The sequence below is a fragment of the Apus apus genome, chromosome 2 (genome assembly GCF_020740795.1).
Source record: "Apus apus isolate bApuApu2 chromosome 2, bApuApu2.pri.cur, whole genome shotgun sequence".
NCBI classification, from domain to species: Eukaryota; Metazoa; Chordata; class Aves; order Apodiformes; family Apodidae; genus Apus; species Apus apus.
The window spans coordinates 112,473,039-112,500,653 of NC_067283.1; the positions used below are offsets into that span (position 1 = coordinate 112,473,039).

General features: G+C 41.4%; 1 protein-coding gene across 1 annotated transcript in view; it reads left to right on the forward strand.

Moving 5' to 3' along the window:
- The first annotated feature begins 2,067 nt into the window (after positions 1-2,067).
- Positions 2,068-27,615, forward strand: part of ASXL3 (ASXL transcriptional regulator 3) — a 135,490-nt gene continuing 109,942 nt past the window's right edge. The window contains exon 1 of the mRNA XM_051611836.1: positions 2,068-2,146. Coding sequence (XP_051467796.1) covers positions 2,093-2,146 — 54 coding nt within the window. The 5' untranslated portion in view covers positions 2,068-2,092. The remainder of the gene's footprint in view (positions 2,147-27,615) is intronic.

Consider the following 27,615-nt stretch of genomic DNA (forward strand, 5'->3'; position numbering starts at 1 on the left):
ACATGTTTACACAACCTAACTGTCAAACCTGAAACATTCCAGTTGCAACAAGATTTTCCTCAAGAACATTTCTGAGGCATACTTAAATCCCTGATCGATACTGTACTGTCTGCAATCAAAACTAAATTTAGAAGCAGCTGTTTTAACAAATGTTGTTATGTTAATGTTTTTATTTTCATTTAAATGGAAACAAATTATGAAATCTGGATAGGTGCCATGGTGAACAACTATCTTCAATGTATAATTTCCAGTTAGAACATAAAGATGAGTGATGTCTAGTGATAGAGCAGGGGCAATGGGTGCAAAGTGGAACACAGGAGGTTCCACGTAAACATCAGAAAAAAAACTTCTTTACTGTGAGAGTGACAGAGCCCTGGAACAGGCTGCCCAGAGAGGTTGTGGAGTCTCCTTTGCTGGAGACATTCAAAACCCGCCTGGACACGTTCCTGTGTGATGTGCTCTGGGTGATCCTGCTCTGGCAGAGGGGTTGGACTAGATGATCTTTCGAGGTCCCTTCCAACCCCTAGGATTCTGTGATGAGAAGGGGGATGCTTCTGCAATTGGAACAGCATACACCACCCGAGTGCTCTTCCCGAGTGTTTTTGAAATGCTATCGGGTCACCAACTCTGCTTCCTTCAGGACTGCCTCAATCCTTTCCTAGGTAAAACAGCCTGAGCATTGTGGTAGCGGGGAGTGATTCCTTCCCCCTCCCCCCAGTAAATTGTACATTTCTGGGAAAATAAGGTTTAATGTTAACGAAGGCAACAAGGCAAGGGAGAGCAGGGGTGCTGCTGGGAGAGGCTTGAACAGATGGATACACAAGTCTGAATGATTTCTATCTCATTTCAGTCTGAACAACAAATGCCGCATGTGTTTCAATAGCATTCCAAATACACTTTCGTGCTGGGGGAGGGGCGGAGAAGGGCAGAAAACGCACAACATCCCTCTGTTCAGGAAGGCGTGCTAAGTCCTTTGCCTCACATTTCGTGGGTCTCTTAATCGTAGGTCCACCGACAAAATTAACCACCCCCCCATCAGCTTTACAGCCGCAGCACACCAAGTCCTTTGTTTCCACTGGAACAAGATGTCCTTTCCTGTTCCGACACGAAAAGGAGCTAAAACGCTGCGGCCGGGTCCCTCCGAGGGGGCATCTATTTGCCGAGGCTCCGCTTCGCCCAGCTGGCTCCGGCACCCCGCTCCGCACGCCGCGCAGAGGCCACGGGCGGGATCCGCCGCCGCCGCCGCCCCGCAGCGCGCCCCGCAGCGCCGGGGCCGCGGGCTGCCCCAGCCGTAAGTACGCGCCAGCCGGGCGGTCCGCACGCCGGGGGAGGGCCTGAACCCCCCCCCGCTCCTCGGCCGGGTTTGCCGATCGCGCGTTGGGTCTCGAAAGAGGGAGAGAGGAGAGCAGCGTCGTGCGGGCGGCCCGGGGCGGGGGGGGGGGGGAGCATGAGCGGCCCCGAGGCGGCTGCGGCGCCGGCCCCCGCGCGCGCCCGCCTCCCCGCCCCGCCGGCGCCCCGTCCCCGGGGAGGCGCGCCGCCCGCCGCGCTGCACCACGGGAGCTGTAGTCCCGCCGCGCCGCCCGCCGCGCTGCACCACGGGAGCTGTAGTCCCGCCGCGCGGCCCCCTCCCCTCCCCTCCCGCCGCCCCCGGCCCGCGGGGAGAGCGGCGCGCGGCGGCTCTCGCGAGGCTTGGCGGCGGGCGGGCGCGCGCCCGAGCGGCCGCCGCCGCCGCCGCCGCCGCGGGGATGTTCGGTGCGGGCGCCATTCCCCCGCGTGACGTCACAGCGCATTGTTGTGAGCGCAGCGGAGCATCCCTCAAGCTGTCAGCTGTGCCGCCGCCGCCGGGAGCCCAGCCCGCCCGGCCCCTCTCCCCTCCTCCTCCTCCTCCTCCTCCTCCTCCTCCTCCTCCTCCTCCTCCTCCTCCTCCTCCTCCTCCGCCCCCGCCCCTCCCGCCCCGGGGGCTCCAGAGCTCGGTGTCACCGTATCATTGTCCGTGCGGAACCCCTCCGGGCCGCCCCCCCCACCCCCAACCCCCGGTCCGCCCTCCCCCCCCCTCCCCCGCCCCCCCGAACCACCTCAATGAGATGCAAACATGAAAGACAAGAGGAAGAAGAAGGACCGCACCTGGGCCGAGGCTGCCCGCCTGGTAGGTGCCGCGGCAGCGTTGTGTGTGTGTGCGTGTGTGCGCGCGTGTGTGTGTGTGTGCGTGTGCGTGTGTGTGTCTGTGCGCGCGTCCCGCCGCCGCCAGCCCGGCGCGCTGCCCGCCGCTTTGTTGCCGGCGACTGGGGCCGCTGGGGCGAGCGTGCGTGTGAGGGGAGGGAGAGCGGGGGGGAGGGAGGGAAGGGGAGAGAGAAAGGACGAGTGTGAGCGCGTGTGCACATATATATATATATATGTGTGTGTGTGTGTGTGTACAGACTTCGGGAGCGGGTGTGTGTGAGGGACTCTGTGTGAGAGTGACGGAGAGCGCGGGTGTGTGTGTGTGTGTGTGTGAGGGAGCGTGATGTGTGAGGGAGTGTCGGTGAGTGTGAGGGAGCGCCCGTGCGGGAGTGTGTGCGTGTGTGTGAGAGAGGGAGGGTGCCAGTGCGTCGGAGGGGGTTGGAGGGAGGGAGTGTGCGAGGGAGCTTGTGCGTGAGTTGGGGTGTGCCGGGAGAGGCCGGGGTGCCCCCAGCGTGAGGAGAGCTCGGGCGTGCCTCCGTGTGCGGGGTGTCGGTGCGGGGGAGCCTCCCCTCGGCGGGGCCGGGGCGGCCCGCTCCGAGCCTGGCGGTACGGGAGGCCCTCTCTCTGCTCTCCTCCCGTCCCCGCCTGGAGAGGAGAAATAGCTACGTCCCTTCTTCGGTGTATGTGTGAGGAAATGCCTATTCTTTTCTTCTTTTGCATGCGTGTGTGTAACCCTGGGATTGTTTCCGTCTCTGCAAGTTCGTGCATCAGATATCCCAAGAAAATCCCTCGTTTTAATTCTAGAGGAAAGTGAAATGTCCGGGAGTTGCCTTTTCGTCCCTTTAGTGCGGGCAGGAGGACTGGGGTGAGGGGCGAGGACGTTAGAGAGAAGTCTGCCCTGAGATTTCCCTTCACTCACCCTCTCTACTTCCCCCACTGAGCAGGGAAGTATCCAGGACAATCAAACCCACTTCTGGAACGACTCTGTGGCTCTGGAGACCTACTCCATTCCCACTTCATTAAGAAACTGTCTCCCTTACCCTACTGTATCTGTTGCCATTTTTCTGTATGACTGTTTGCTAAGTGTAATGGAGCACATCGTTTGTGTTGCTTTTCAGTTTCAGAGCATGTGTGGGTTCCGTCCATTCTAGGAATCTTACAACAAACAGTTAAGCACAATACAGCGTGTGCGGTTTTCCACGTTTGTATGTGTGTCTTAATGCAAAGTTGGGTCTGGTTCAGCTTCAGTTAACTGCGTAGAAAGATGACAAAGCTAGAAAGACAGGCTGCTGGTTGTATTGCTTTTTGTATCTACACTAACTTTTATCCATCACTGAAACAGAATTAATTGCTTAAGTAACGTGTCTGTGATCATGGTGCATCTGTGTTTGGTAATGGGCATTGGTATCTTACTGCTGTTATTTGTTTGGTTGTGAAGCACATTGCTTGTAAAAATGTTTTTACCATGTTATATGAATTGCTACATAGAAAGTTCAGCCTCTCCTACATAAATAAATATAAGGTATTAGGAAGACACTACCTATAGATGTCTCTGTAAGCTGTACTGAGATATTCTCGTATGCTTGGTCAGTGGTAAATTCTGATATGGCTTATTGTGCATCTTACAACATTTTGTAACAATGCGGCTTTAGTGAAGATGTTGTGATACAGTGTCACTACTGTCTTCTCTTATTTCTCATCATTTTAACAAAAGTTTAACTGCAGTAAAAGACTCATCTCAGCCAAAATAATTTTGGCAGTGGGTGTTGCTACAGTTTCTCCATGGTTTAAGCTGGCAATATTTATGCAAAAGTCTATAAAATACATCACATGCTATTTTAACTTTTTCAAGTTGCTGCTGCAGTTGCCACTATAAGCTGTATTTGATTTGACAAATGCGCATAAAGACATTTTATTGTGTATCAAGTAAAACTGCTATTCCCATGTGGTCCAATATATGGAAAAGTTTAAAGCCTTTGGAGAACAAAGGCTGAGCCAGTGCTGAGGAGAAGGGCTAAGACTTGCTTATTTTCATGATGTCATACCAGTTTACACTCCCCCCGAAAGGGTAATGATTTGCTAAAATTGAGTAAAAATGATACACTGCAGTATGTAAGTGGTGGAGTTACACAAAGTCCACAGTGTGGTTTTGTCCAGCCTCTGGGGTTGCCAAGTTATGGACAACTTGTCCCAGGTCTATAAAGCGGATAATATGTAGTGCTGCTCAGACCAACTACAGTCTTGCAGTGGGGTTTTCTTGTATAGTGACAGATGTTTGCAAATCATAGTGAAAGACTGAAGCCAAAATTGCCACTCCTAACCGTGTTTTTATGTTAGGACCCTGATGGTTCATTATGCCTTCGTTTTCTTGGGATACATCAATAATGTATTACTGCAAGGTTTGATTAAATCAATTTCTTTCCAACGACACATAAACAATGAAGTGATTGATACCCACTCACAAAAAAACGACTCATGAGTTACCTAAATCAATATGTTGTAAAATTGTACTCTGCTGAATTATTTTTAGGAACAAGAGGTTGAATTAATACATAGAGAAAATGTATGGATTTTTATGTGTTGAATTTTCTGCAAAAGTCCTTACATTACAACAATATAGGGCTTTCAAAGTGAAGTGCTAAAAGTATTGAAATGAAAGAGGTAATGTTGCTGGCATTGCTTTTTCACTCTGTTGTCCACATCCTTGTATTGCAATCTAGACTTTAAAAGATGTACTCGCATGCTGGTTTCCAAAATACTTTTAAGTTCGCTCACTAGAGCTGCTGATTTTTTGTTTTATTTTCTTTGATGTGAGGTGCTATGCTTCATCTTTTATACACCTTTCACATTCAGTGCTATTATATATTTTTTAGGTTTCAATAATACATAGATAGCTATTATTGGCAACACCCAGTAGCTTTCCAAAAACTAAAATATTTCTATACTTACAACATGCCTGTGAAGTTAAGTATTTTGACCTCTGCTTTACCCATGCAGAGTGAGGCATGGAAAGATTAAATACCTTACTCTAAGCTGTGAAGGAAATCTGTGGGAGAGGCAGTTGCAGTACCAATAGCGTCTCAGTAGTGGTTCTGTTTCATAGTCATAAAATCATCTTTCTTCTGTGGCTACACTTTTGCCTCATTCACTCTCTAATACTGTTTCTCTCACAGTAATTATGGGAGAAACGGATATGGTCATGTCTCTATATTCAATCTATATTGAAAGTCATAATGCACCATGTAATAGTTCTGGATAAAAAGAAATACAAGAACTGGACTGGAGCCTGAAATCATTACACAGCTCTCCACTTCCCACATTCACAAAGCAAGAAGCAGAAGTACTTTAGAAAAATGTATTACATGACAGTCTTTAAATGCATTGTAATGTGTAAGTCTAAGTGGTTAGGCTTCAAAATTGACAGTCAGTGATGCATTTGCTGTTTCTTGGTATTTGATTAAAGGATGTTGGAAAACTTAAGTTCCTGCGATGCAGTGTTGTGGTTTTTTTAAGCTGTTCCCTTAATTTTTAAAACACAAGCAGGAAAGAACTCCCATTATATTCAGTGCTTGCTGTAAATACTGCATATGTGATACAATCAGTAAAACAGGAGCTGCTGGTGTGCCCTGTGTTGGAACTTACGTTTTGTGGAAGAAGTCTCCTGCAGAGAGTTTAATCTTTCTGTGGGTGACATACTGCTTTTTTCCTCGTACAAGTCTGCTTATCTTAGGGCAAGGCATAGCCCAGCTTACAAGCATTCCTGAGAAATGAACGCATGTGCAGAAACAGTGGAATGGTGGCATACCACTAACAGTTCATGTTACAGAACCCATTTTGTTGAACATGCATTGTTATGGACAAAATTGCAGCCTGTCTTTACAACCCGCCAAAAGACGTATCTTTGATCTAGACCTGTATGTCAACTCATTATTGCAATGCAAATGCACAACCTGGGCATTAGCTCCGTATGAATTTTCTCCTTTTTGTGCCTGATAGACTAAGATAGAACACTTAAAAGAATGAGAACAAAAGAAAATATTTAAAGCAAGGAGGAGAAACGTGCTCTGTCTTTCAGTTGATCCTCATTTGATTAAACCATATTGTTGTTTTCTGATTATATATGGAACTCATAAAAATCGCGTAGAAAGGTTAAACACTTGCGTACTTTAACCAATTTTTAGTGTTTCCTTTCAGTTGACAAAACTCTTATTTGTTTAGTTACGGCAGTTCTGAAACTCACAATGACTCTTAAGCAGTTGCCGGAAGTCCTGAAATAGTGAATTCTGCCTCTTAATAATTTAATGCTAAAAAAAAGGCTAAATGAAAAATATTGAGGACAAAACATGTCCAAGGATACTCTGCCACACAGACCTGTTAAAAGTTTTAAGTAGGTAATAGTGATCCAACTTTTATCGTTTGACTGTCAGATATGATCCTTTGATTTTTGTTTTATATAGAAATGTTGAAGAGTCCTAAACAAAATGAGAAGAGGCTGCTCACTTCAGGGATGCAGAGCTCATCATATTTAAGAAGCATAGAATATCTGCCTATGAAGGGTGGTAGTTTATGGTAGCACTTTATAAAGGACTATTTTTATTAATAGCTTTCCCTTATTCAAAGAATCATAGAATCATTTACGTTGGAAAAGACCTTTAAGATCATCAAGTCCAACCTTTAACCCTACTCTACTGTGTTCACCCCTAAACCATATCCCCAAGCACCACATCTAGAAGACCTTTAAAGACATCCAGGGATAGTGACTCAGCTACCTCTGGGCAGCCCATTCCCTTTCAGAGAAAAAAAAGTTCCTAATGTTGAGCCTAAACTTCTGGTGTAGCTTTAGGCCATTTCCTCTTGTCCTATTTACCTGTGAAAAGAGACCAGCACCTACCTATCTACAATGTCCTTTCAGGTAGTTGAAGAGGCCAATGAGGTCTCCCCTCAGTCTCCTTTACTTCAGACTAAATAGCCCAAGTTCCCTCAGCCACTCCTCATAAGACTTGTTCTCAAGGCCCTTCATCAGCTTTGCTGCCCATCTCTAGAAACCCTCCAGCACCTCGATGTCTTTCTTGTATTGAGGTGCCTAAAAATGACACAGTATTCGAGGTGTGGCCTCATCAAGTACAGGGGGAGTATCACTTCCCTAGACCTGCTTGCCACCCTGTTTCTAATACAGACCAGGATGCCATTGGCCTTCTTGGCCACCTGGGCACACTGCTGGCTCATATTCAGCTGCCTATCAGTTAGAACCCCAGGGTCCTTCTCCACTGGGTAGCTTCCCAGCTACTCTTGCCGCAGCCTGTAGTGTTGCATGGGGTTGTTGTGGCCCCAGTGCAGGATCTGGCAGTTGGCCTTGTTGAAGCTCATACTACTAGCCTCAGCCCATCCATCCAGTCTGTCTAAGTCCCTCTGTAGAACCTCCCTCTCCTCAAGCAGATCAACACTCCCTCCCGGTTTGGTGTCATCTGCAAACTTCCTGAGGGTGCATTCTGTCTCCTCATCAAGGTCCCTGATAAAGGTGTTAAACAGAAACGGTCCCAACATTGGAGCCCTGCAGAACACCACTTGTGACCTGCCACCAGCTGGATTTAGCTCCATTCACCGCCACTCTTTGGGCCCAGCTGTCCAGCCAGTGTTTTATCCAACAGAGAGCATGCCTGTCCAAGTCATGAGCAGCCGGTTTTTCCATCAGAATGCTGTGGGACTCAGTGTCAAAGGCATTATGGAAGTCCAGATAGGCAACATCCACAGCCTTTCCCTCATCCGCTAGGCAGGTATTATTGGTCTCTTTCCTGTAAGTGGTGTTTTGAAACGTAGTTCAGTTAAGTCTCTACCTAGTTGACAGTAAAGCAGAAGAAAATTCCAGGAATGAGAGCAGAAGTACTTGTTGGGTTATTCATGTGTTGGATCTCCTCTCCACTATTTTTGCTTTTTTTTTGCCAAATTCTGTTCTGAAAGAAAGGTTTTCTTATGTTACTGAAGACTATATGCTTTACAGTGCTATGAACAGTCCTCATGGTTCAGGTGACATGTGCATATTGGGCGAGTAGTATTCATACCTTAATTCTTGAATTTCTTGCACTAGTCCCCTGACAGGCTCCAGCTCTTAATTAAGAGTTGTTCTCTTGGTCCTGTAAACTTTAATAAAATTATACTGATTAAATAAGGAAACCAATGCTAAAAAAAAAAACCCATGAAAAGCAACAAAATCCTGTTGGAATTGTTACCTTGCATTTTACTGTTTAATGTGGCTGGCCGTCCAAAGGCTGATTGTTGGTTTGTCTGGTCTGCTAAGATAGTGTAGTTGAAACAGATGGTATAGTGGTATGGGAGTATTTTTGTGTTACGTCTTCATATTTGAAGACCACAAATAAAAGACAAAAAATTGGAAGGGAAACGTCTATGTTGCTAGACCATTGATGATAATCCCTTTGACTTTTATCCTAAGTCTTTGCTTTTGTTACTATAAATAATGTTTTAAAGCATGGTATGAAAGGAGCTTCGTGTGTCTTTAAAAATTGGAGATTTGACATAACTTTGTTTTACGGCATTAAGGTTTTCTTTGTTGTTGGCTTAACAGAGACCTGCTATTATTTCCATATTTTTTCTGAGTTAATTCTATTTCAGATATGCAGAAAGATTGTGCCTTGGGATGGCCTTTCCCTTTGATCCACAATCAATGCTGCTTTGAAGAGCTGTATTTTATTTTGCTTTGCTCCAAAGTTTCCTCCAATTTGTTATGTTCAAAGTAATTTTTGCACTTGTTAGACAAGGCTGAACCTGCACTATTTTTTTTTTAACCTTATATGATTGTGTTTTAAGTGTCATTATTTATTTTGTTAGTATTAAATAATACAGAAATTAGTGTGTTTTAATGTTTTTTTACTTTGAATGGTGGTCTACAAATAAAATAAAAAAATAATTATTTCAGCTCACCTTTTACATTGTTCTAGGGCAGATTGAGAAGAACAAGTTTTTACCTCTTATTGTAAGGCAGCCCTTTAACCCTTGGCATCACAGACCTTTGGGAGGAATCATAGAATCATAGAATCCTAGGGGTTGGAAGGGACCTCGAAAGATCATCTAGTCCAACCCCCCTGCCAGAGCAGGGTCATCTAGAGCACATCACACAGGAATGCATCCAGGTGGGTTTTGAATGTCTCCAGTGAAGAAGACTCCACAACCTCTCTGGGCAGCCTGTTCCAGCGCTCTGTCACTCACAGTAAAAAAAAAATTTCTGATATTCACCTTAAACCTCCTATGCTCCAATTTGTGTCCATTACTCCTTGTCCTATCACTGGTCATCACTGAAAAAAGCTTAACTCCATCTTCTTGACACTCACCCTTTACGTATTTGTAAACATTGATGAGGTCACCCCTCAGTCTCCTTTTCTCCAAACTAAAGAGACCCAGCTCTCTCAGCCTTTGCTCATAAGGGAGAAGTTCCACTCCCTTAAGGAAGGCAGGAACCCAGGAACCCAGCTTGAGAATGGGGCCTGTTCTCAGTAATGTCATATTACTTCTATCAAAGCAGGGTAATACAGGAGAAAATCCTTACAGGAACCTAAAACTGAGCATTCCTCAACAATGTGACGGGGATCTCAGTGCCTTAAAGTACCACTTAACTCTCACTGTTAAAGCAAATGCTTCCCGTGGCACCTGGCTTACCTTCCTCTGTAGAAGGACCAATATTTTCTTGTCATACAACATACTTCTGTTGAAATATCTGACCTGTTTTTTCTTGTTCCAGTAGTTGTCAAGTTTCTCTGAAACAAGATTTGGTCAGTTGCAGGTGGAATCACAGTGAAATAGTTTCCACTGCCCACACCCAAAGCCCTACCTACCCCTCACAGCTAGGTTGCTTTAGATTTGCTAGCCCAGTTCACCAATTCCCCAGATCAAACCATGTCATTGCAGCATCATAGTCTGGACCAAGTACCGTGCTGTCCTCAAGACGGAAAGCCAGGCACTGTACTTCCTAATGGAGCCTTTCTTTGTTCCTTATACTGTGACCAGCAGATTACAGTCATGTGGAGAGTAATTTGCTGAACCTGACCTCTTGGGTTTGAAGTAATAGTTTTTTTTTTAAAATGCTGTAAGCTTCAAAATGTTTCCCCTTTTCTTGGGTATGATGATAATCTTGGCATTCCCTGTAAATAGCAATAGCTAAATAGTGGCCTTCTTTTCTGCTTTCAAGATCTGAGAGATGTGATTAGTGGAAATTATTTAATTATGACTCCATGGGTTCCTGTTGAAACTGACCAAAGGCTCCTTTTGAAGAACTTTCAGACTGAAGAAGTCAAGTTTCTTAGCCTTCACCTTGGAACAGTCAGCTTCCAACGCAAAGGCAGAAGAACAACCCGGGATAGAGCTGAGCCTGTTAGTTCAGGTCGCAAATCCCCATGCTGCTCAAGGACAACAGATTGTCCATAGGTAGCCCATTTAATTTCTTACCAACTTTGAATCACAGTCACCCTCCTGAAAGAAACCCAAATAATTGATGAACTGGCCATCTGAGGCTGCTCTTTCTTTGAGAAGTCCTGTGAGATAGTTCCCTGTTGCTGGATTTAGTTTATTGGGAAGAGGTGTACCTGCTGGGAATGTACAAAGGGTAGAGAGGTGCCTTCTTATCTTGGTTTGAAGGGATGACCCACATCTCTCTGAATGTCGTAGTTTAAGCAGACCACTACCTAAATATATCTGCTTATGTCTATAGTGCTTTAGCACAGACATCATCAGTATCAGGAGACAATTAATAAGCCATCACGCAGTTCATGCCTTCTTCCTAGAGCATCTTTGGTGTCAGTGCACTGACTGGCGTTGGAGGTTACACGTAGTGTTGGAGGGACCTAGAACATCACCATTCGTTTTGGTCTAAGCAAGCTCTGACGTTTCTGACATTGGAACGGGAAACCAGGGGGGATCTGATATTTTAATTCTTTAAACATTCAACTCTCCTTAATGGTTTGAGATCCACAGGCCTAAGTCTGTGTGGACCCTGGCGTGTAGCTTTCCTCAGTATCAGGGCAACTTTTACACGAGGTTTTTAACATGGGATCCAGCTGTTACATTACACGTTCTAAGTCTCATGTGGTATCCTGTACCTGGATATCCTGTGGTATCCTGGTGTCTGAGGAGCTTGTTTTGTAGGGTAGCACTGGGTTTAGTTTCTGACAACCTGTGCAAGATTTGGCAGCCCCTCTTCAGTCTGTTACTCTGGAATCATCAGGATTGGTGTCCCGAATGGAGCGAGATAGCAGTCAAGACGTATATGCACAGAAAAAAGATTTACTGCAAATAACACTGGGGTCTTAACTGTTTTGAAGTAGAAGGCACAAGCACAGTCAAATTGTGTGGAAATTGGGAGATCAAAAGAGGAATTGAGGTTAGAATGCAAAAGGTATCTTAACAACAAAATGTACTAGAAGGAGTTAGATCAGACAATAATGGTTAACCATTAAAATGTTGGCAACTTACTTATTGCTAAGTTTTATACTAGGCCTACAACATTAATTATGGACTTTGAAAGGATTCTAGAATCATAAAATGTAAAACATAATGATGAAAGATTGCTTAATGTTAACTAATAAAGACAGCAAGGGAGTTAATATCTCTCACACTCAGCTGCAGCTGGGTGTTCCTGTGTGGGTCTTAATTCTTAAGAATTAATCTCTCTGGCAGTTGTCCCTGCTGGAGAGGAGAAGGTACAGCACACTTCCTGGGAAAGCGAATGGGAAGTCTCCAAATCAGAGATGGGGCCAGGCTCTTACAGAATAAAGTAGATTGACTGTTGTAATTTACCTATTTAGCCATAACTCCAGAATCTCTCATTGGAGAACAAAAGGAGAACTATGGAAAAATCCAAGAAGGCCCTCTTCTCACCAAGCAAACTCTTTTGTTTATCTGTTAATTCTTAGTTTATCTCCATTTTGGGCCTAGTTGTGGCTGGGCTGGGCTCTGTGTTCTTCAACACTGGAGAGCAGCTGGTGTTATGAACATCAGCTTGGCCTCTGTTTGTACCTTTCAGGGTTGTTACCAGGTCAGAGCTTGCTAGGCACCTTCCTTTCTCATGGGAATCTTTACACTCTGGGCCTGAGCCTGCAAAATTGAGAGACAAAAAAGCAGTCAAATCAGAGAGAGAAACTGAGGCAGGCATATTGAGAGATGGAGAGTCTTGCTACAATTGGGCTATAGTTCTTTGTAGAAGACATTCCAGGTCATGTCCTAGATTATTGTTTGTGGGTTTGGAGTATCAGAAAGTAATTTCATTAGAAGGCACACATTACATATTCTGTTTTAAAACTTGTCCTCCTGTGTACCTAGATTGGTCTAGTTGAACATGTGATGATGAGAATCTTTTCGCTGCTCATAGAGGCTCAACGCTTAAGGTCATTATCCTGTGGGTGGGAGTCTCATCCTGTAGAGCACAGGCTGGCTTACTGATAACATTTTCTAAACCTTAAAACTGTTACTTGACAGTCAAGTGTCTTGAGTTAGTAGATTATTTCATTTGGAGAACTTAATGCTGAAGCCATTTTCTCTCTTTCTTGTCATGATCTTGGTTAAATATAGACAGAATCAGGAATTCAGAGAAGCAGCTGTTCTAGTCAGGATTTATAGTGCTTTATTCTGGTTAGCTTCCTGTATAACTTGATCTCTAGAGAGCAAAAAGAGCCTTAACCAAAGTATATATCAACCACTTGAAGGTCAAAGTTTTAGCTCAATCACAACTGACTCTTAGCAGCTTGGAGAACCTACCTAACTGTAGACAGTGGTTCACTATAGTTGGTGAGATGCCCTGTGAAATGTCTACAGAGTGTAATAAATGACAGTCAGTTTTCATGTCCCATATGATTTCTTGCCTTTGCAACTTGAACCTTCTTTGTATAAGATGAGGATCTACCATTATAAGTGTATTGTTGAAGTACTTGACTTCATCCTTCATTAAGTGATCACTTTCTGTTCATTATTCTTTCTTTTCAGTTCCATCAGTTTTAACTGAACAAATTCCACATCCAGATGTTTCAGTACATCTATTGATGTCTGGTTGTGGATAAATATTAATTATTTTTAAGTCTCAAAATTCCCAGTTAACCACCAGCTTCTAGGCTATATATTGGCATTGCTGTTTCAGAGAAGCATGGTATGTTCCATGTCACTATGCTTATCTGCCAATATTTCCTTGCAAGGGTAATGGGAGAAAATAGACCCTTATTAGCCATAACCTGCTGTCCTTCTGGACCAAGATGTGCCAGCAGACTTGAAATTATGACACTCTCTGATCCCACCAGCTTGTTTAATCTGATTTGACATTTTTGTCATTTAGAAATCCTATATAAGTAAGACCAACAAGAACCTCTTTGTAATTCAGTGTTTAGAGTGGGAAAAGCATCTTAATAAGAGCATTACTTTGATAATGATAGAATGATAATCACAGAAGATGAAGTTGGAAAGGTCCTCAAGGTCACCTTGTCTGTTTAGACTTAAAAATAAGTCGCATGCCCCAAATTAGCTTTGGTTTTGCGAAATCAATAAAATCACTTGGTAACTTTAATTACCAAGGAGGAAGGGCTTTTCTGGCCTTTAGCAGAATCTTGTCTTTTCATGGAATTTCACATCCTACTTAAAAATGGGAGAACTAGGAGAATAAAATAATTATGAAAAGTTGTCTGATGGGCATGATTTAGAATTCAAATGCATCATTAACTTTTTTTTTTTTCTGGCAGTGACAAGACAGAAAACATCAGTTTTCTTGCACAGATTAAGAATTATGTATCCATTTAATGGTGCTCATTCACATTCCCTGATTTCTCAAGGCCTTTTTGGATTTAGTCTCTGGATTTTTTTGGCAGTTTGATGTAGCAATGCTGCAGCAGGATTGTACTTACAGCAGTAGTGCTTAATGCATTATAATCTATTTTATAAGTTGTTTCATTCGTAATGCAGGTTTTTGAGACATCTTGTGAGGACTCGTCTTCTGTTTTAAAAAGAAAAAAAGTAGAATAACTTATTGGAACTTGCTGTCTAACTGTGGAAAAAGCTCAGTAAATCTCTCTTTAAGACATTTTCAAATAAGGGACTGCTGAAGACATTTTAATACCTTTTTGTTACTGGTTTCAGTATGAGCTAGGGCTCCACAAGTGTGTATGTTCTTGAAGATTTCAGGGACTACCAAACATTTACCTGGATTGTTCTTGTGCTGAGGTCTCTTGGTTTGAAACATTTTTTTTTTCCAAGAATAAGAAAAATCTGTGTAGCCAATTTTGCTACACTAGCAATCCTTGTCAAACAGGTTGGTTGTCTTCATTTTTCCCTGTTCTTGGGATGCTGTGCTGTCAAGTTGTATTACATTATTAAACATCTCCTGCCTGTTAAGCACATGTCAGCAGAATGGCTGGACAGCTCAGCAAGTGTTTGGGTCCATCAGGCCAGATCACAGAAGAGAAAAGGGAAGTGGTAGTATAGAGCGTAAGCTGTCTTTTATAAGGCTGCTAGTATTTTAAAATAATGGTGGAGAGTCTTGTGATGGTTTACTTCACCTTGCCCAGTACATCTGTGCAGCTGAAGACTTAGAATATAGATCATAATACAACAGTGGCCTCCCAGGAAATAGCTGAAATGCTTTTTGCCAGGTATCCCAATATGAAATATTTGATGGAAGGACAGAATAAGGACTGCGTGTTTTAATGTGATCCCTCAAATTCCTGATTTAGCAGCCCAAATGTTATATATATTTTTATATATATATAAATGTCAAATATTGGTTTCCAGCATCCTTTAGGAGGACAGCAGTGGCAAGAAATGGACACTGCTCCCAGCTCTTGAGTTGGTCCAGTTGTGTGGTTGTTCTGCCTTACAAATTAAATTCTTCATGCTTAAATGTAGTCAGTGTTCAGGGATCAGCTGACTCACTGCCAATTTCCCCTGGCCCTTTTGGAATGAGAACTACCCATCTGAGTGGATCTTGTCAATTATAACCAACCTCTATCTTTGTCTGCAACTGATGTTCCTGCTTAGTAAAAGTCTATTAGTGAATGCTGTGTTTTCTAGAGTATAGGATTGGCCCCCAAAGAGCAGATACTGAAAGAAATTGGAACAAATGCTTTAAGCTAACTTGAACACTGCAGTTATCTCATGAAGAAGGATCTTTCATGCTCTTTATGATACAGTCTTCCAACAACTGTGAGCCCCACTCAGTGCTTATGATGTTAAAACATGCTCTTTTTTGGAGTTGTAAAAGCACTTAAGGACTAGAAGCTTGTGGCTTCACAATATAAACGTGGAGATTTTTATCAGTCTGGTGTGCAAGTTACTGCATGTTATATAAATGCTTAGTTCATGATTGTTGCATTTACGAAGTACCTCCATGGGAACTTAGTACCTGTGCCTCGAACAGCCCCTCACAGTAAATGTTTGATGTTCACTGTAACCATTGTGGGTTGTTAATTTAGCCTCCAGGCCCTTGGTAGCAGCAACAGCACTTGATGAGGAGACTGCAGAACTCATACAGAGCTGTCTGGGGAGTTTTCCACTGAAAGAGATAATAAATGCGGGAGAAGTGGAAATATGGATACTTGATTGACTAAGGGGTGCAGGATACAGGGCAAGAGATAAGCAATGAGAGAAGTGGGCAGAGTGAAAGACCTTGAGGATAAAGTCAGTGTCTGAGCAATCATTTGAACTATTGTGTTTCATGGACTCCAAAAGGGTAGTCTTTGAACTGATATGTGAGCTATGGATTGAAAACTTCAATAGAAGATGGGAAACTAGGGAAAAAAAGAAAAAAAAAAAAAGGAGTAATAGAATCAGTTGATCAAGAATGTTTTGTATGGATTTTGGAAGTTAGATCAGAAAAGCATTGGCTTAGTGTCTTTTAATCTGTTTAGAAAAAAAGCACAAAACAACAAACCAGAAAGACCCTAAGATATCTTAGTCTGTCAAATGAGTTTTCCTAGGTGAGTTTTGGCTGTTTTTTTTTTATTCAGGGATCTGTTAGATTTTTTTTTGTAGATGAATGTCTAATTAAATAATTCTTACGTTGCATCTCCATTAATTTGTAGGATTACCTACTTTGCTTGGATATAGACTGTTTGACATTAAAACATTCTCATCTTACTATAAATAATGAAATCTTTAACACTTCCATTAAATTAAAAACCAACAACAAAAAGAAAATCTGTCCTTAGTGAGGACAGTCTCAGTTTTATACTGTGATTTGAGTGGATCAAGATCTGGTTGAAAGGAAGAAGTCAGAGAGTTGTAGTCAATGGGACAGAATCTGGTTGGAGGTCTGTAACTAGTGGAGTCCCTCAGGGGTCAGTACTGGAACCGGTGTTGTTCAATATTTTCATCAGCGACCTGGATAAGGGAACAGAGTGTGCCCTCAGCAAGTTTGCTGATGACACTAAACTGTGAGGAGTGGCTGACATACCAGAAGGCTGTGCTGCCATTCAGCAAGACCTGGAGAGTTGGGTGGGGAGACACTTGATGAAATTCAACAAGGGCAAGTGTAAAGTCTTGCATCTGGGGAAGAACAACCCCATGTACCAGTACAGGTTGGGGGCTGACCTGCTGGAGAGCAGTGTAGGAAAAAGGGACCTGGGGGTTCTGGTGGGCAGGAGGATGCCCATGAGCCAGCAATGTGCCCTTGTGGCTAAGAAGGCCAATGGCATCCTGGGGTGCATTAGAAAGGGTGTGGTTAGTAGGTCAAGAGAGGTTCTCCTCCCCCTCTATTCTGCCTTGGTGAGGCCGCATCTGGAATATTGTGTCCAGTTCTGGGCCCCTCAGTTCAAGAAGGTCAGAGAACTGCTCAAAAGAGTCCAGTGCAGAGCCACAAAGATGATTAAGGGAATGGAACATCTCCCTTATGAGGAAAGGCTGAGGGAGCTGGGTCTCTTTAGTTTGGAGAAAAGGAGACTGAGAGGCGACCTCCTCAGTGTTTACAAATATGTTAAGGGGTGAGTGTCAGGACGATGGAGCCAGGCTTTTTTCAGTGATGACCAGTGATAGAACAAAGGGCAATGGGTGCAAACTGGAACATAGGAGATTCCAATTAAACATCAGTAAAACTTCTTTACTGGGAGAGTGACAGAGCACTGGAACAGGCTGCCCAGAGAGGTTCTGGAGTCTCCTTCGGTGGAGACATTCAAAACCCGCCTGGACACGTTCCTGTGTGATGTACTCTAGGTGACCCTGCTCTGGCAGGTGGGTTGGACTAGATGATCTTTTGAGGTTCCTTTCAACCCCTAGGATTCTGTGATTCTGTGATTTTCATGCACTAACTCATTATATTAGTGTCTGAGTTGTAGGAGAATGTTTCAAGTAACATTAAATAAAGTAATTCTCCTGTCTTTATTCCGAGCCAGATCTGCAAAAGTGGCTGCCTAGATAACTGGGGTTGTTACATATGCATGGTTGTTGGGAAATGCTTCTGAAAAAGCTGCAAAGAGAATGAGAGGTTTTTAAATTTTTTTAAATCACTGCATCTGCTTGCTGTTATCAGCATTCTTAAAACTGTTATAGGAAGAAGCTTCATGTGTTGGTTAGAGTGTTGTTAAATTTTTGCGTTAATTTTATAGAAAAATATGGGCATAGAGGAGGAAGGAAGGGGTCTGGGGAAGGCATTCTGAGGATGAATGTTCTGAAAAAAATGAGGTTTTCAGTGCTATATGCATGCATAATAATAGTTACGAAGCTTACTACTTTTAGTACTTGCATATATTTTCTGCAGTTAGTAGAAGAGAATGAAACTGGGTTTATGTCTATTGGCATCTCACGTGGTAAAAAGAGTGTGTGTCTGGGTAATAATGATGTAATTCTGGGGAGAAAAATGGTAGTGCCATATTGGGAAGCAGTGAAGAAGAGCGGGAGAAATTCTTTTATCAGTGAGAAGTAGAATAGCAAATATACTGAAGGGAAAGGAAAGAAAATCTATGATTGACAATGAAAGAAATGAGGAAAAAATACCCCTTCTGGATTCAAGACAAAATTGCATTTTATTTGGTTATTTATTTGTTTAGCTAGTGTTTCACTTATTTAGATAACCAGCTAAAGTCTCCAGACCTTCATTTTTAAGGTTTGGATTCCTCTCAAACTTTGGGAATGTAAGGATCACAATGAAACACCAAGATGAAAAAAAATCTGTCTTCTCTTTTCTGTAAAAGACAAGACCTTTGGCTTGGAAATGAAATACTGTGTTTTGATTACATTGCATGCTTTTTATTTTTAGAACAAAGTCCATTACCTGTATCTCTGCCAAAGGAGTGTTGTTGGAATTCTAAGTAATTCCTGTGAAATAACTGACCAGTTTATCTTCTGAAATATTCTTTCATCTATTTGGTAGTAAGATCTCTGATGGAATTTTCAGAATGGGTTTCAAATTATCTATCCCAGGTTACCTCTAAAGCAGCAAGAAAAAATTCAATCTCCTAGAATCTCTCATATCCAAAAATCTGTCTGATGTGATGCTTGAGTATGAGACTGTAGTAGTTATCTTGTGATTCTGGACATCTTGGTTTATTTTTTTTTGTAACTTCAGAGGACATAGCATCTAAATCTCCTAAGTATAATTTTATGTCTTTGGATGAGATAATCTGGCATAGTTAAAGGAAGATTGCATTCCTGTATTTGAACTGTAAAGCTAATCTCATACTAATTCTCATCATTTCAGTGGTAGAGTATGACATCACTAGTTGCACTAGAAGCCCAAGCTGAGGCAGTTAACTTTTCTGTAGAACAGTTTTCATTTTTTTGTTCATTTATTGCTAGCTATTTTTTGGAAATGGAAGATGTAGCTAAAACATGTAATATTATCAACTTCTAAAACATTAACTTTAAAATGATGTGCCTAGACCCCCACAGATGTTGAATTTATTTGCCAGTAGCATTTCCTAGGAGTTGACAATTTTATTGCTACCTTTGCTGAGATGTGACTTTGGGAAAACTCAAATCCTCATATGTATGTATGTTGGTGCTCATAGAAAGAGAACAAAAACCATGACTGAATATACTGTAGGCCTGGCATCTTTTATTTGGTCTTTGTTTGCTTTTCTTGGGTTACAGTACCATCCTGACAGGTAACAGTTGTATCTGTTCAGTGTATACTGAGGCATCTTAGGATATACGCTGTGATGTTAAGGACCCTTAAAAATAAAAGCTTGTCTTGAACAGGAGGCCAGGTTTTGTAAGAAGTCTTGGTATTTCTATTGCTTTATAAAATCTTCTGTGATTCCTCTCTGTTGACCAATTGTGGAGATTCTGGTATTCTGTGATGGCAGTTGCATGATGTGTATGGCTGATGGCCATTTCTCCCTGTAACCTGGTCAATGCTTGTCCAGCTTGACTTGGGAGGTATCAGCCAGCCTTGTAGCTCGGAATAATGCAGATTATTAAATTGGAAGTGGGTAGATTTTGGCTAGACATCAGGAAGAAATGTTTTAGTGTGAGGGTGGTGAGACACTGGAAGAAGTTTCTCAGAGAGGTTGTGGATGCCTCATCACTGGAAATTTTCAAGGCCAGGTCTGGTGGGCTTTGAGCAACCTGGTCTAGGGGGAGGTGTTCCTGCCCATGGCAGGCGGTTGGAACTAGATGATCTTTAAGGTCCCTTCCAACCCAAACCATTCTTTGATTCTGTGATTATCCTGAACATTTTCAGGTTTTCCCTCCATGGGGGAAGACATGTTCTGTATTTTGATTGGAGATCTGGTTACAAACTATTGGTTTAACAATCAGCATCTTGTCTCCTTACAAACTCCAGTTTTGAAGTCACAGTTCAGCTTTCTTCTTTGTAGACTGGAGGTCCTATTGAATTTGTTTACTTATGCCAAGTGATTTCTTCTGTTGACTTAACTCTCTAAGGGAAATCAGCATCCGGCTGGTAGGCAGTTGTACTGATGAGGACCCATTGATTTTTCTCTCCTGTCCACTTACCACCAATAAGAAATGTCCTTGGCTTTCATGATAATTCTTCCCTGCCATAATGTTGCCCTATTACCTTGCTGGTCTCACTGTCAGGACTGGTCTCAGCTGCTGATAACATTATATGTGAATGTGATTAACAGCCTGATAAAATTGTTTAAGTCAATACTTGAGAAGCCTATGTAAAGATAACATTTTGTGGTGAGAGCTTTTTAATAACCTGTTCTATTTGATAGATACCAATGGTAAACATTTGCTGGTCTTAACAGAAAAGGCTTTTGTATCAAATATTAAAGTTTACCTAGCTTAGAATGATTTAGCAGTATCCAAAAAAGGAGAATTAAAGAAAACACAGACAATTCATATTCCATTTTTGGGGAAAAATAGAACTGTTAATAGAACTGTTGCTTGTCATGTTTTGTTTCATTTTTTTCCCCTGCAGTATAATCTGAAGTATTTTCTTTCACAAGAATAAGTGGGGAGCATGTAAACAAAATACTATATGTTCATTTCTCTGAAGTGAAAGGCCTTTGAAAGATTATTAGCTTAAATTTAGGATGGTCAGATTATTTTATGAGGCCCTTAGGAAGAAGTGAGCGTGTAACTTTTCCCAAAACTTGAGAAAAGCTGCTCCTTCTATCCCAAGTCTTATTTATACATTTATATACAAATACACACACAGTTACAGAGTCATTATATGTTCTTTTTAACCTGCCTGTATTGTGACAAATATTTCTTAGCAATAGTTGTTAAATGTTTCAAACCTTTAAACAGATGCTACCAAATATCACTAAAGACCACTAGTATGGACTTCAGTTCTTCAGTAAGTGATATATTTAACAGGCCAAGTGTGGGTGGATGGGGAAAGGACTATGTGGAAAGACTGATAAGAAGGACTGAACAAATAAATTACATAAAATGGGTACGAGTTAGTGTACTGCAAAATACTCTCCTATTTTTGAAAATCTTAGATGAGTAATTGTCAACTGTACCATCTGTAAGATATGTGGGCTTCCAAATTTGTGGCAATTAAAACTGCCTAGCATCCCACTCCAGCCCTGTATTTTTGCTCTGTGTACAGGTCAGTACTGAAAACTAATCTCTTATGACATTAATCGTCTCATGAGGAGAGATGGAATAAATCACAGTAGCCTTTCCTCTCTTCACTTGTGAAGATAAATGCCATAACACGATGGCTGATGTTTGTTATGACACTAACCATTATATATTTAACAGAGATAGCAAAATCCCACTGACAGCTAACAAAAGAAGTCTCTCTTTACACATTCTATTATAAGATTGTATTTATTTAGTTCAAAAACATGGCTTATCATATCTGCTCTCAGAGCGGTAGATCTGGATTGTGCTAGTGAACTCTATTGTGTACATAATGATGTCATAATTCAGACTAATGAAAACAGATGTGAAGTAATTGTGTAAGCTTTGGAAGAAAATACTGCATAATACCCAAGGACTCTTAAGACTACTCTTTTGTATCATCTGTTCTGACAAGAAAGAATAACTCTACTATTTAAAAGAAACAAGCAAGAGCACCCCCCAAACACAAAGTTTTCATAATTTTTCATTTTGTGGAGATTTCTCTTTTTGTTTTGCCTCCAGTACTTAAACAGGTGGACTCAAGGTGGGCTTTAATTTTTCCGGCTTTATCATTTGCTGTACATCTCTCAGGAATTTCTTTCCAGGTTTTCCATGCATTAGACACATTCTGGTCTTTATGGGATAAAATTACTAGGAAAGGTTCTTTGTAATTTTCTGCCTGTCTGCTTGCTTATTAATTTGAAGTGCGTGATGCTGTGTGTACTGTTGTGATTGAGGAACAGGGCAAACAACTGAGTTGTGCAGTTTATGGACTTGCCTTGTGAGGTTAAGAGTATAAATGTGACTTACACTGGCTTTTTACTTCAACATCAAAATGTGCTGTAAATTTAATGAGGTAGTTTTGTGCCATCTATCTGACAGAATTAAAATGGAAGTATAATTTTACAGTTTTTATGTTTGCTGTCATTAACCATATTTTATTAACATGGATAGAAGTGCTTTTTGGTTGGTCAAGTACATTCATGGTACTGTGGAATCAGTGGCATTATTAGTATGAAGCTTGTCTTACCCTTTTAGTGCATGAGTTTTACCTGGATGAAATACTTAAAATGGCTGTAACTAATATCTAAGGATATTTAGATAGAGTGCACAGTTAAAAATATGTTATTTGTATTCTGCCATCCTTTTTTTTTTTTTTCCTTTTTTCTTTTCTGTCATTTTATTTTTTGCCTTTTCCAAGTTTTAGATCTGTATCCTTAGGACACTGTCTAACAAGATAAGCTCTGATAGTAAAGCAGCGGCAGGAAAACTGGCATAGCTGTCATCTCCTGTTAAATATGGTGCATTCAGAGAGTAGCCAGTGGGAATTTTAGTTCTCACATTAAAAGTAACCCTTACACATTACATTTGCCTGAGGAAATTAAGTGATGAAGGCTTTTAAAACAAACACATTCTCATTGTTGATTTTTCTATGAAGTTTTACTCTTCAGATTTTTTTTTAATTTTACTATGTTGAAACATGAGTTATACAGCAAACCTTTCAGTGTCTCAGAAAAAAATAATGTGTACCAACTTTCAGTGGAGAAAACAGCATATATGGAAGTGACTATGTTTGGGATTTGGGGCTTCTCAGTATTTTTTTTTTCTTATTCCCTCAGTGGAGATGAATGTGATGAATGTATTGACACTGGTGGTAGTTCTTTCCTCTGTTAGCAGTAATATAGAGGCAGCTGACAGGGCACTCATATCCATTCCACTCCATTAGTTCTAGTCACCTAGGCAGGGCCTCTCTGCCTTTTGTAGAGAAGTGGGTGTCAAAGGGGAACTTTTATCCCTACTGGAATTAGAGGCATTCCAGAATTATGGTGTGTATGATCACCGAATGAGTGCAGATTTCAGTAATGGTTTTGGGTGGCAGAGATGTGTGGTGGCAGAGCTGTGTTTTGCTTCTAGTCTCCTCTGTAAAATCATGATTCATAGTTGTGAACAGCTTGGACTCATGTTTTTCAGCTAGGTGCACTGATACCGAAGTAAAAACTTTTACTCTAAACTGAATAGGCAGATAATATGGTCTACAAGCCACAGGAGGTTCACAATACAATTTTTCTTGTTGGCACCTAGGACCTATAATGTGCTGCTAGCTAGCTATTCGGTACTGACAACCTAGGTAGCACTTTTGTACCCATATGGAACCCATAGCAATGAACTGCATCCATGTGGGTGTGCTCATGTTTCAGGAGGTAGAGGACATAGGAATGTATTGTGAGAGTGTACTGTGGTAGAGACAAGGGAAGAAAGGTGTTTTAGTAAGGATGCAGAAGGGTGCGAGATATGGAAGCTGGCAATAATTGCAGCACCTCACAAGATGAGGGTATCACTTTGAGAAAAGAGTAGAGAAGGGCTGGACAGAGTGAGAGGCAATAGGATACTGTGGTAGGGAGCAAGAGGAAGTGCATCTTGTATGGCTAAGCGGAAGTCTGGAGGCTGGACTGCACTATGAGAATTGAGCAGTCATTCTGAGAATCTGGATGCTTCATTACTTGAACTGAAGTCATTGCTAGTAATCCTGCTGCTAATAATGGAACATATACTGGGGTAGCGAGTTTGACATCCTGCTCACTAGGGTGTGTGTGTCTTTGATCCTGGTCTTACAGAAATTTGATAGGATTCTCTGTGCTCACTGGGTTCATCCTTTTATAGTCACCGAGGTGTTTATGGATCTGTGCTGACAGAGCCTTTAAGTGAAAGTTCATTGTTGCTCAGACAGGCTGATTGCATTAGTGAAGAAAGAAATACGAAGGTTTCCTTGTTTCAGTATGACAGACCTGATCAATAAGTTATTATAAGTCAGTTGTTTCGGGTTGAAAGCTTTACCCTGTGTTTTCTAGTGTGGTGTGTGAGGCCACTAGCAATGGCAAGATGTCGTTGCTGATAGAGCTTGTGCCTTTTAAAAGAATAGCAAAATTGTATGTTTAATTTTAACTGATTTGTAATCCAATTTCTTTTGAATTCAAAATGTCAAGTGTACAATTTATCTGGAATTTCTAAAGGACTGATGCTGCCTTTCTATCAGTTTAAAATATGACTTTATAGATCAACTAAAAAAAAAAAAAGGACAATAAAAGGGTCCAGAAATCTCAAAACAAGCCTCAAACCAGCCAGTCAAAGCAATGGAATGAAAAATGAAATAATTTAGCTTCTTTCTTGTTCTTTCTTTTCATTCAGTATTTTGGGAGAAGATAACGCCTAATCTCTCTGGCAGCTTAGCAAATCTAGGTGGTGTAGACCAACTTGCAAGCAAGTTCTATAGTAGAAATTCTCTTGCAGGGAACACTCTCCCAGTTATTCCCTGTAGTTCATGCCAAAGGAACTTTAAAGAGGTTTTGACTGGAAGAGGGCTGGGAACAATGTTTCTTGGGTGTAAAAAAGTGTGAACCAACAACAAGCATGTGCATAACTGATGTTAAACCAACATATTTCAGCAAGTTTAGGTATTTCTGCATTAGGTATTTTTATTTCTGTTTTTATGTGTTGCTTTCTTTTCATGTTACTTCTTTTCCTTGCTTGACTTTTCTTATCTGTAGCAATGCTTACAGAGATAAATTCATATGAAGCATACCTTGAAACACATATCTATCTTATGAAATACACATTCCTCCACTCAGATTTTATAACTTCCATATTGTAACTGCAACTTCTCAAGACAAAAGTCCTACCAGGAGAATCATCACTCCTGTTTCAGGTTCTTTTAATATTTTGGTACTCGGAAACTACTCTTTAGCTTTCTCCTGATTACCATCACTAAGAGGTCCATGAATATCTCTTTGTTAAAATAGATTGTAGTGCATCTTCCCTTCTTATTTCCATCCCTCTTTCTTCTTTTTCATATATCATGTACCTTCCCTCCTCTTGATCTTCTCACAGTTGCCTCCTCTTCATCCATCTCTATCCCCTTCTTTTCTTCTCCCATTCTGTAGCCTACCCTGCCCTCCTCCCCTAACCATTTAACCATCTTTCTACACACAAAGGGCTTTGAACTTTTACCAGGCTACTGATAATTCCCCAATGACTGAAGCTGTTAATCAAAAATGAATACAAGGGATTTGAGTGGGGTATTTCCCACAATAGAATTCAGTCCTGTCAACCTCACACAAGCAGCTGGAAAAGACAATGCTGGATCTTTTCCAGGATGCTGTTCTTGTACCCTGTTTTGGCTTCCATCTTTCAGTTAATTAATTTAGTAATGGGTGGCTAGAAAATATCATATATTTTCTGCTTAGGAGAAGGAAAGTTATTTTTCTGTTATTTTATTCACCATGCTGTCCTTGGGCAGTAAAGACTGTCTATTGTGCAGTTCAGCCTGTCTTGTATTTTAGCTGTTGAGTATTTAGCTGACAATAATTGTACTATTCCTCTTTCTCCTCTGGAATTATTTAAATAATGTTCTAAAGATGATTGCTTCAGTTTATGAGTAGTGGCACAGTCTATAGTTTGACCAAACAGATATGATAATATGATCCTGATTTTTGCCAGCTACCTGACCTTCAGATCCCTGCAGGCAGCTTCCAGAAATGGAAGAGGCTCCGGCCGGTTCCAGCTAATTGTACTGTGGTTGCACCATCAGCATCAACAAGCCCCCTAGACTGCTCTGCCTGCTGCTTTTGGACCACAGCACAGTGTCCGACCACACTTGCTTCTTGTTTAGAAGAATCTTCTTCTGTCAGTGTAATAACTGATAGCTGCAGGAGTATTGGCTTCTTTGGCAAAGCCTCCCACTTTCTACAGGAACGTTTATGGTTGGCAAGAAAGCTGACTTTTTAGTTCGCCTTTCTTCACGCTGTCCTACTGCTTGTGTTCCCTCTAGTGGCTGAAATGTAAACTATTCAGCAGATCTGATTCAGGTATTCACAAGCAGCTGTGAATATAAATTAAGCTTGGAACAATTAACAATTGTTCCATCAATTATATAGTGGTGCTCTTCTTATTTTGTAGGTAAGCTGAGTATTCGGGATTTGTCTCTTATTCAAAGCTGAGAGTCTAGAGTTTTCTTGTTAACAGTTCACTGGAAAGTGTTCTTTCCCCAGTGTGGCAACTGATTTTTTTTGAGCAGTTGTCAGTGTGCGGAAGCTGATAGATGCCATAAGGAGAAAAGAAATTTGGAATTCTTCTTGTCCCATAGAACTGACATGAGTTTTCCAGTGAAACTGGGAATGTATGTGTTGGTGGCATCTGTGTAATTACTGGATGTCTCTGAAGTTGTGGGTTGATACATGTAGGTGATACAAACATCACACTTTGTCAGGCTGCAACTGTTTGCTGGAAGGTTTAATTTCCATTGTGCTGGGTAGGATCTGAGTTGTCTTCTCTTTGAGGCATTTAGCAGGGTTTGAATGAACACCAAGAATATGTTCAGTGCAATGAATACTTCTGTTCTCTTCCAGATTGTCCTGATGGGTATAAAATTATTTGTCCCAGTTATTTAGCAGCTGTCCCTTTTTAAGGCTATGATTGAATGGCAGGAATAAATAGAGCATATTTGATCCTCTGTGATATAGAGGTTGCAGTCAGTGCAAACCATTCTTCTGCCATTGTCCTTAACAAAAGACATCAAAAGAATCATACTCTTCCTGACAGTACTTTGTCGTGTTCTGATTTCAGCATTATTAGTCACTGCCCTTACACGATACTAGTGTTGGTGGATGGAGTGGGAGGAAGGAGAAAGATATTTTAAACAGATGAAGGCTTCCTCCTCTGTTCTGCGTTACTTTTTCGGACCAAGAAGTCTATGACTTAACTCTGCTACTGCATTTTAATTTTTTTTATTTGCTTAAGGCACAGTCATTAATTCAGTTTGAATTTCTAATATTATTTTTAAAGGCCTTAGAAATGCAGAAGGTGTTGTGGGCTTTTAGTAGTCTTAATGGTTAGATACCCTGGCAAAAGACCCTAGTGCAGTTATCAGTTCAGTGTATTCATTATTTCACAGACTCTTAAATAATACTCTGATGCTGTTTTCCATAACTGGGGGAGGAAAATGAGATTATAATTAAATTTTTTTGCAAATACTTATTTTCTTACTGTGATAAATGTTTAGATTAAAATTGGGAGGGGGGAACAGATGATAGCGTTGGTGGAAGGGGCAGAAAAAAACATCCTTACTCAGATTCTCTGCTAAATTAATCTTTATTTTGATAAAGAAAACTGGATTTTAAACTTAAGCAGTGTTTGAATTGGAGAATTAATGTTTTTCATTTAGAATATGAGCAGTTCTTTAAGTAGCAGGATTTAAAGAGTTAGATGAACAGAATTAAATTCATGGAGTATATGAACTGCAGCCCAAGCTACATGTCCAGCATAAAACAAGTCCATACAATGGGCAATTGTTTGCTCCAGCACTTTCAGCCTGTCTAACATTTCAGTTATTCAGTACATTTCAGTTTGTCATTATACCCTGAATATGTTCACTTCATACTGTGGTAT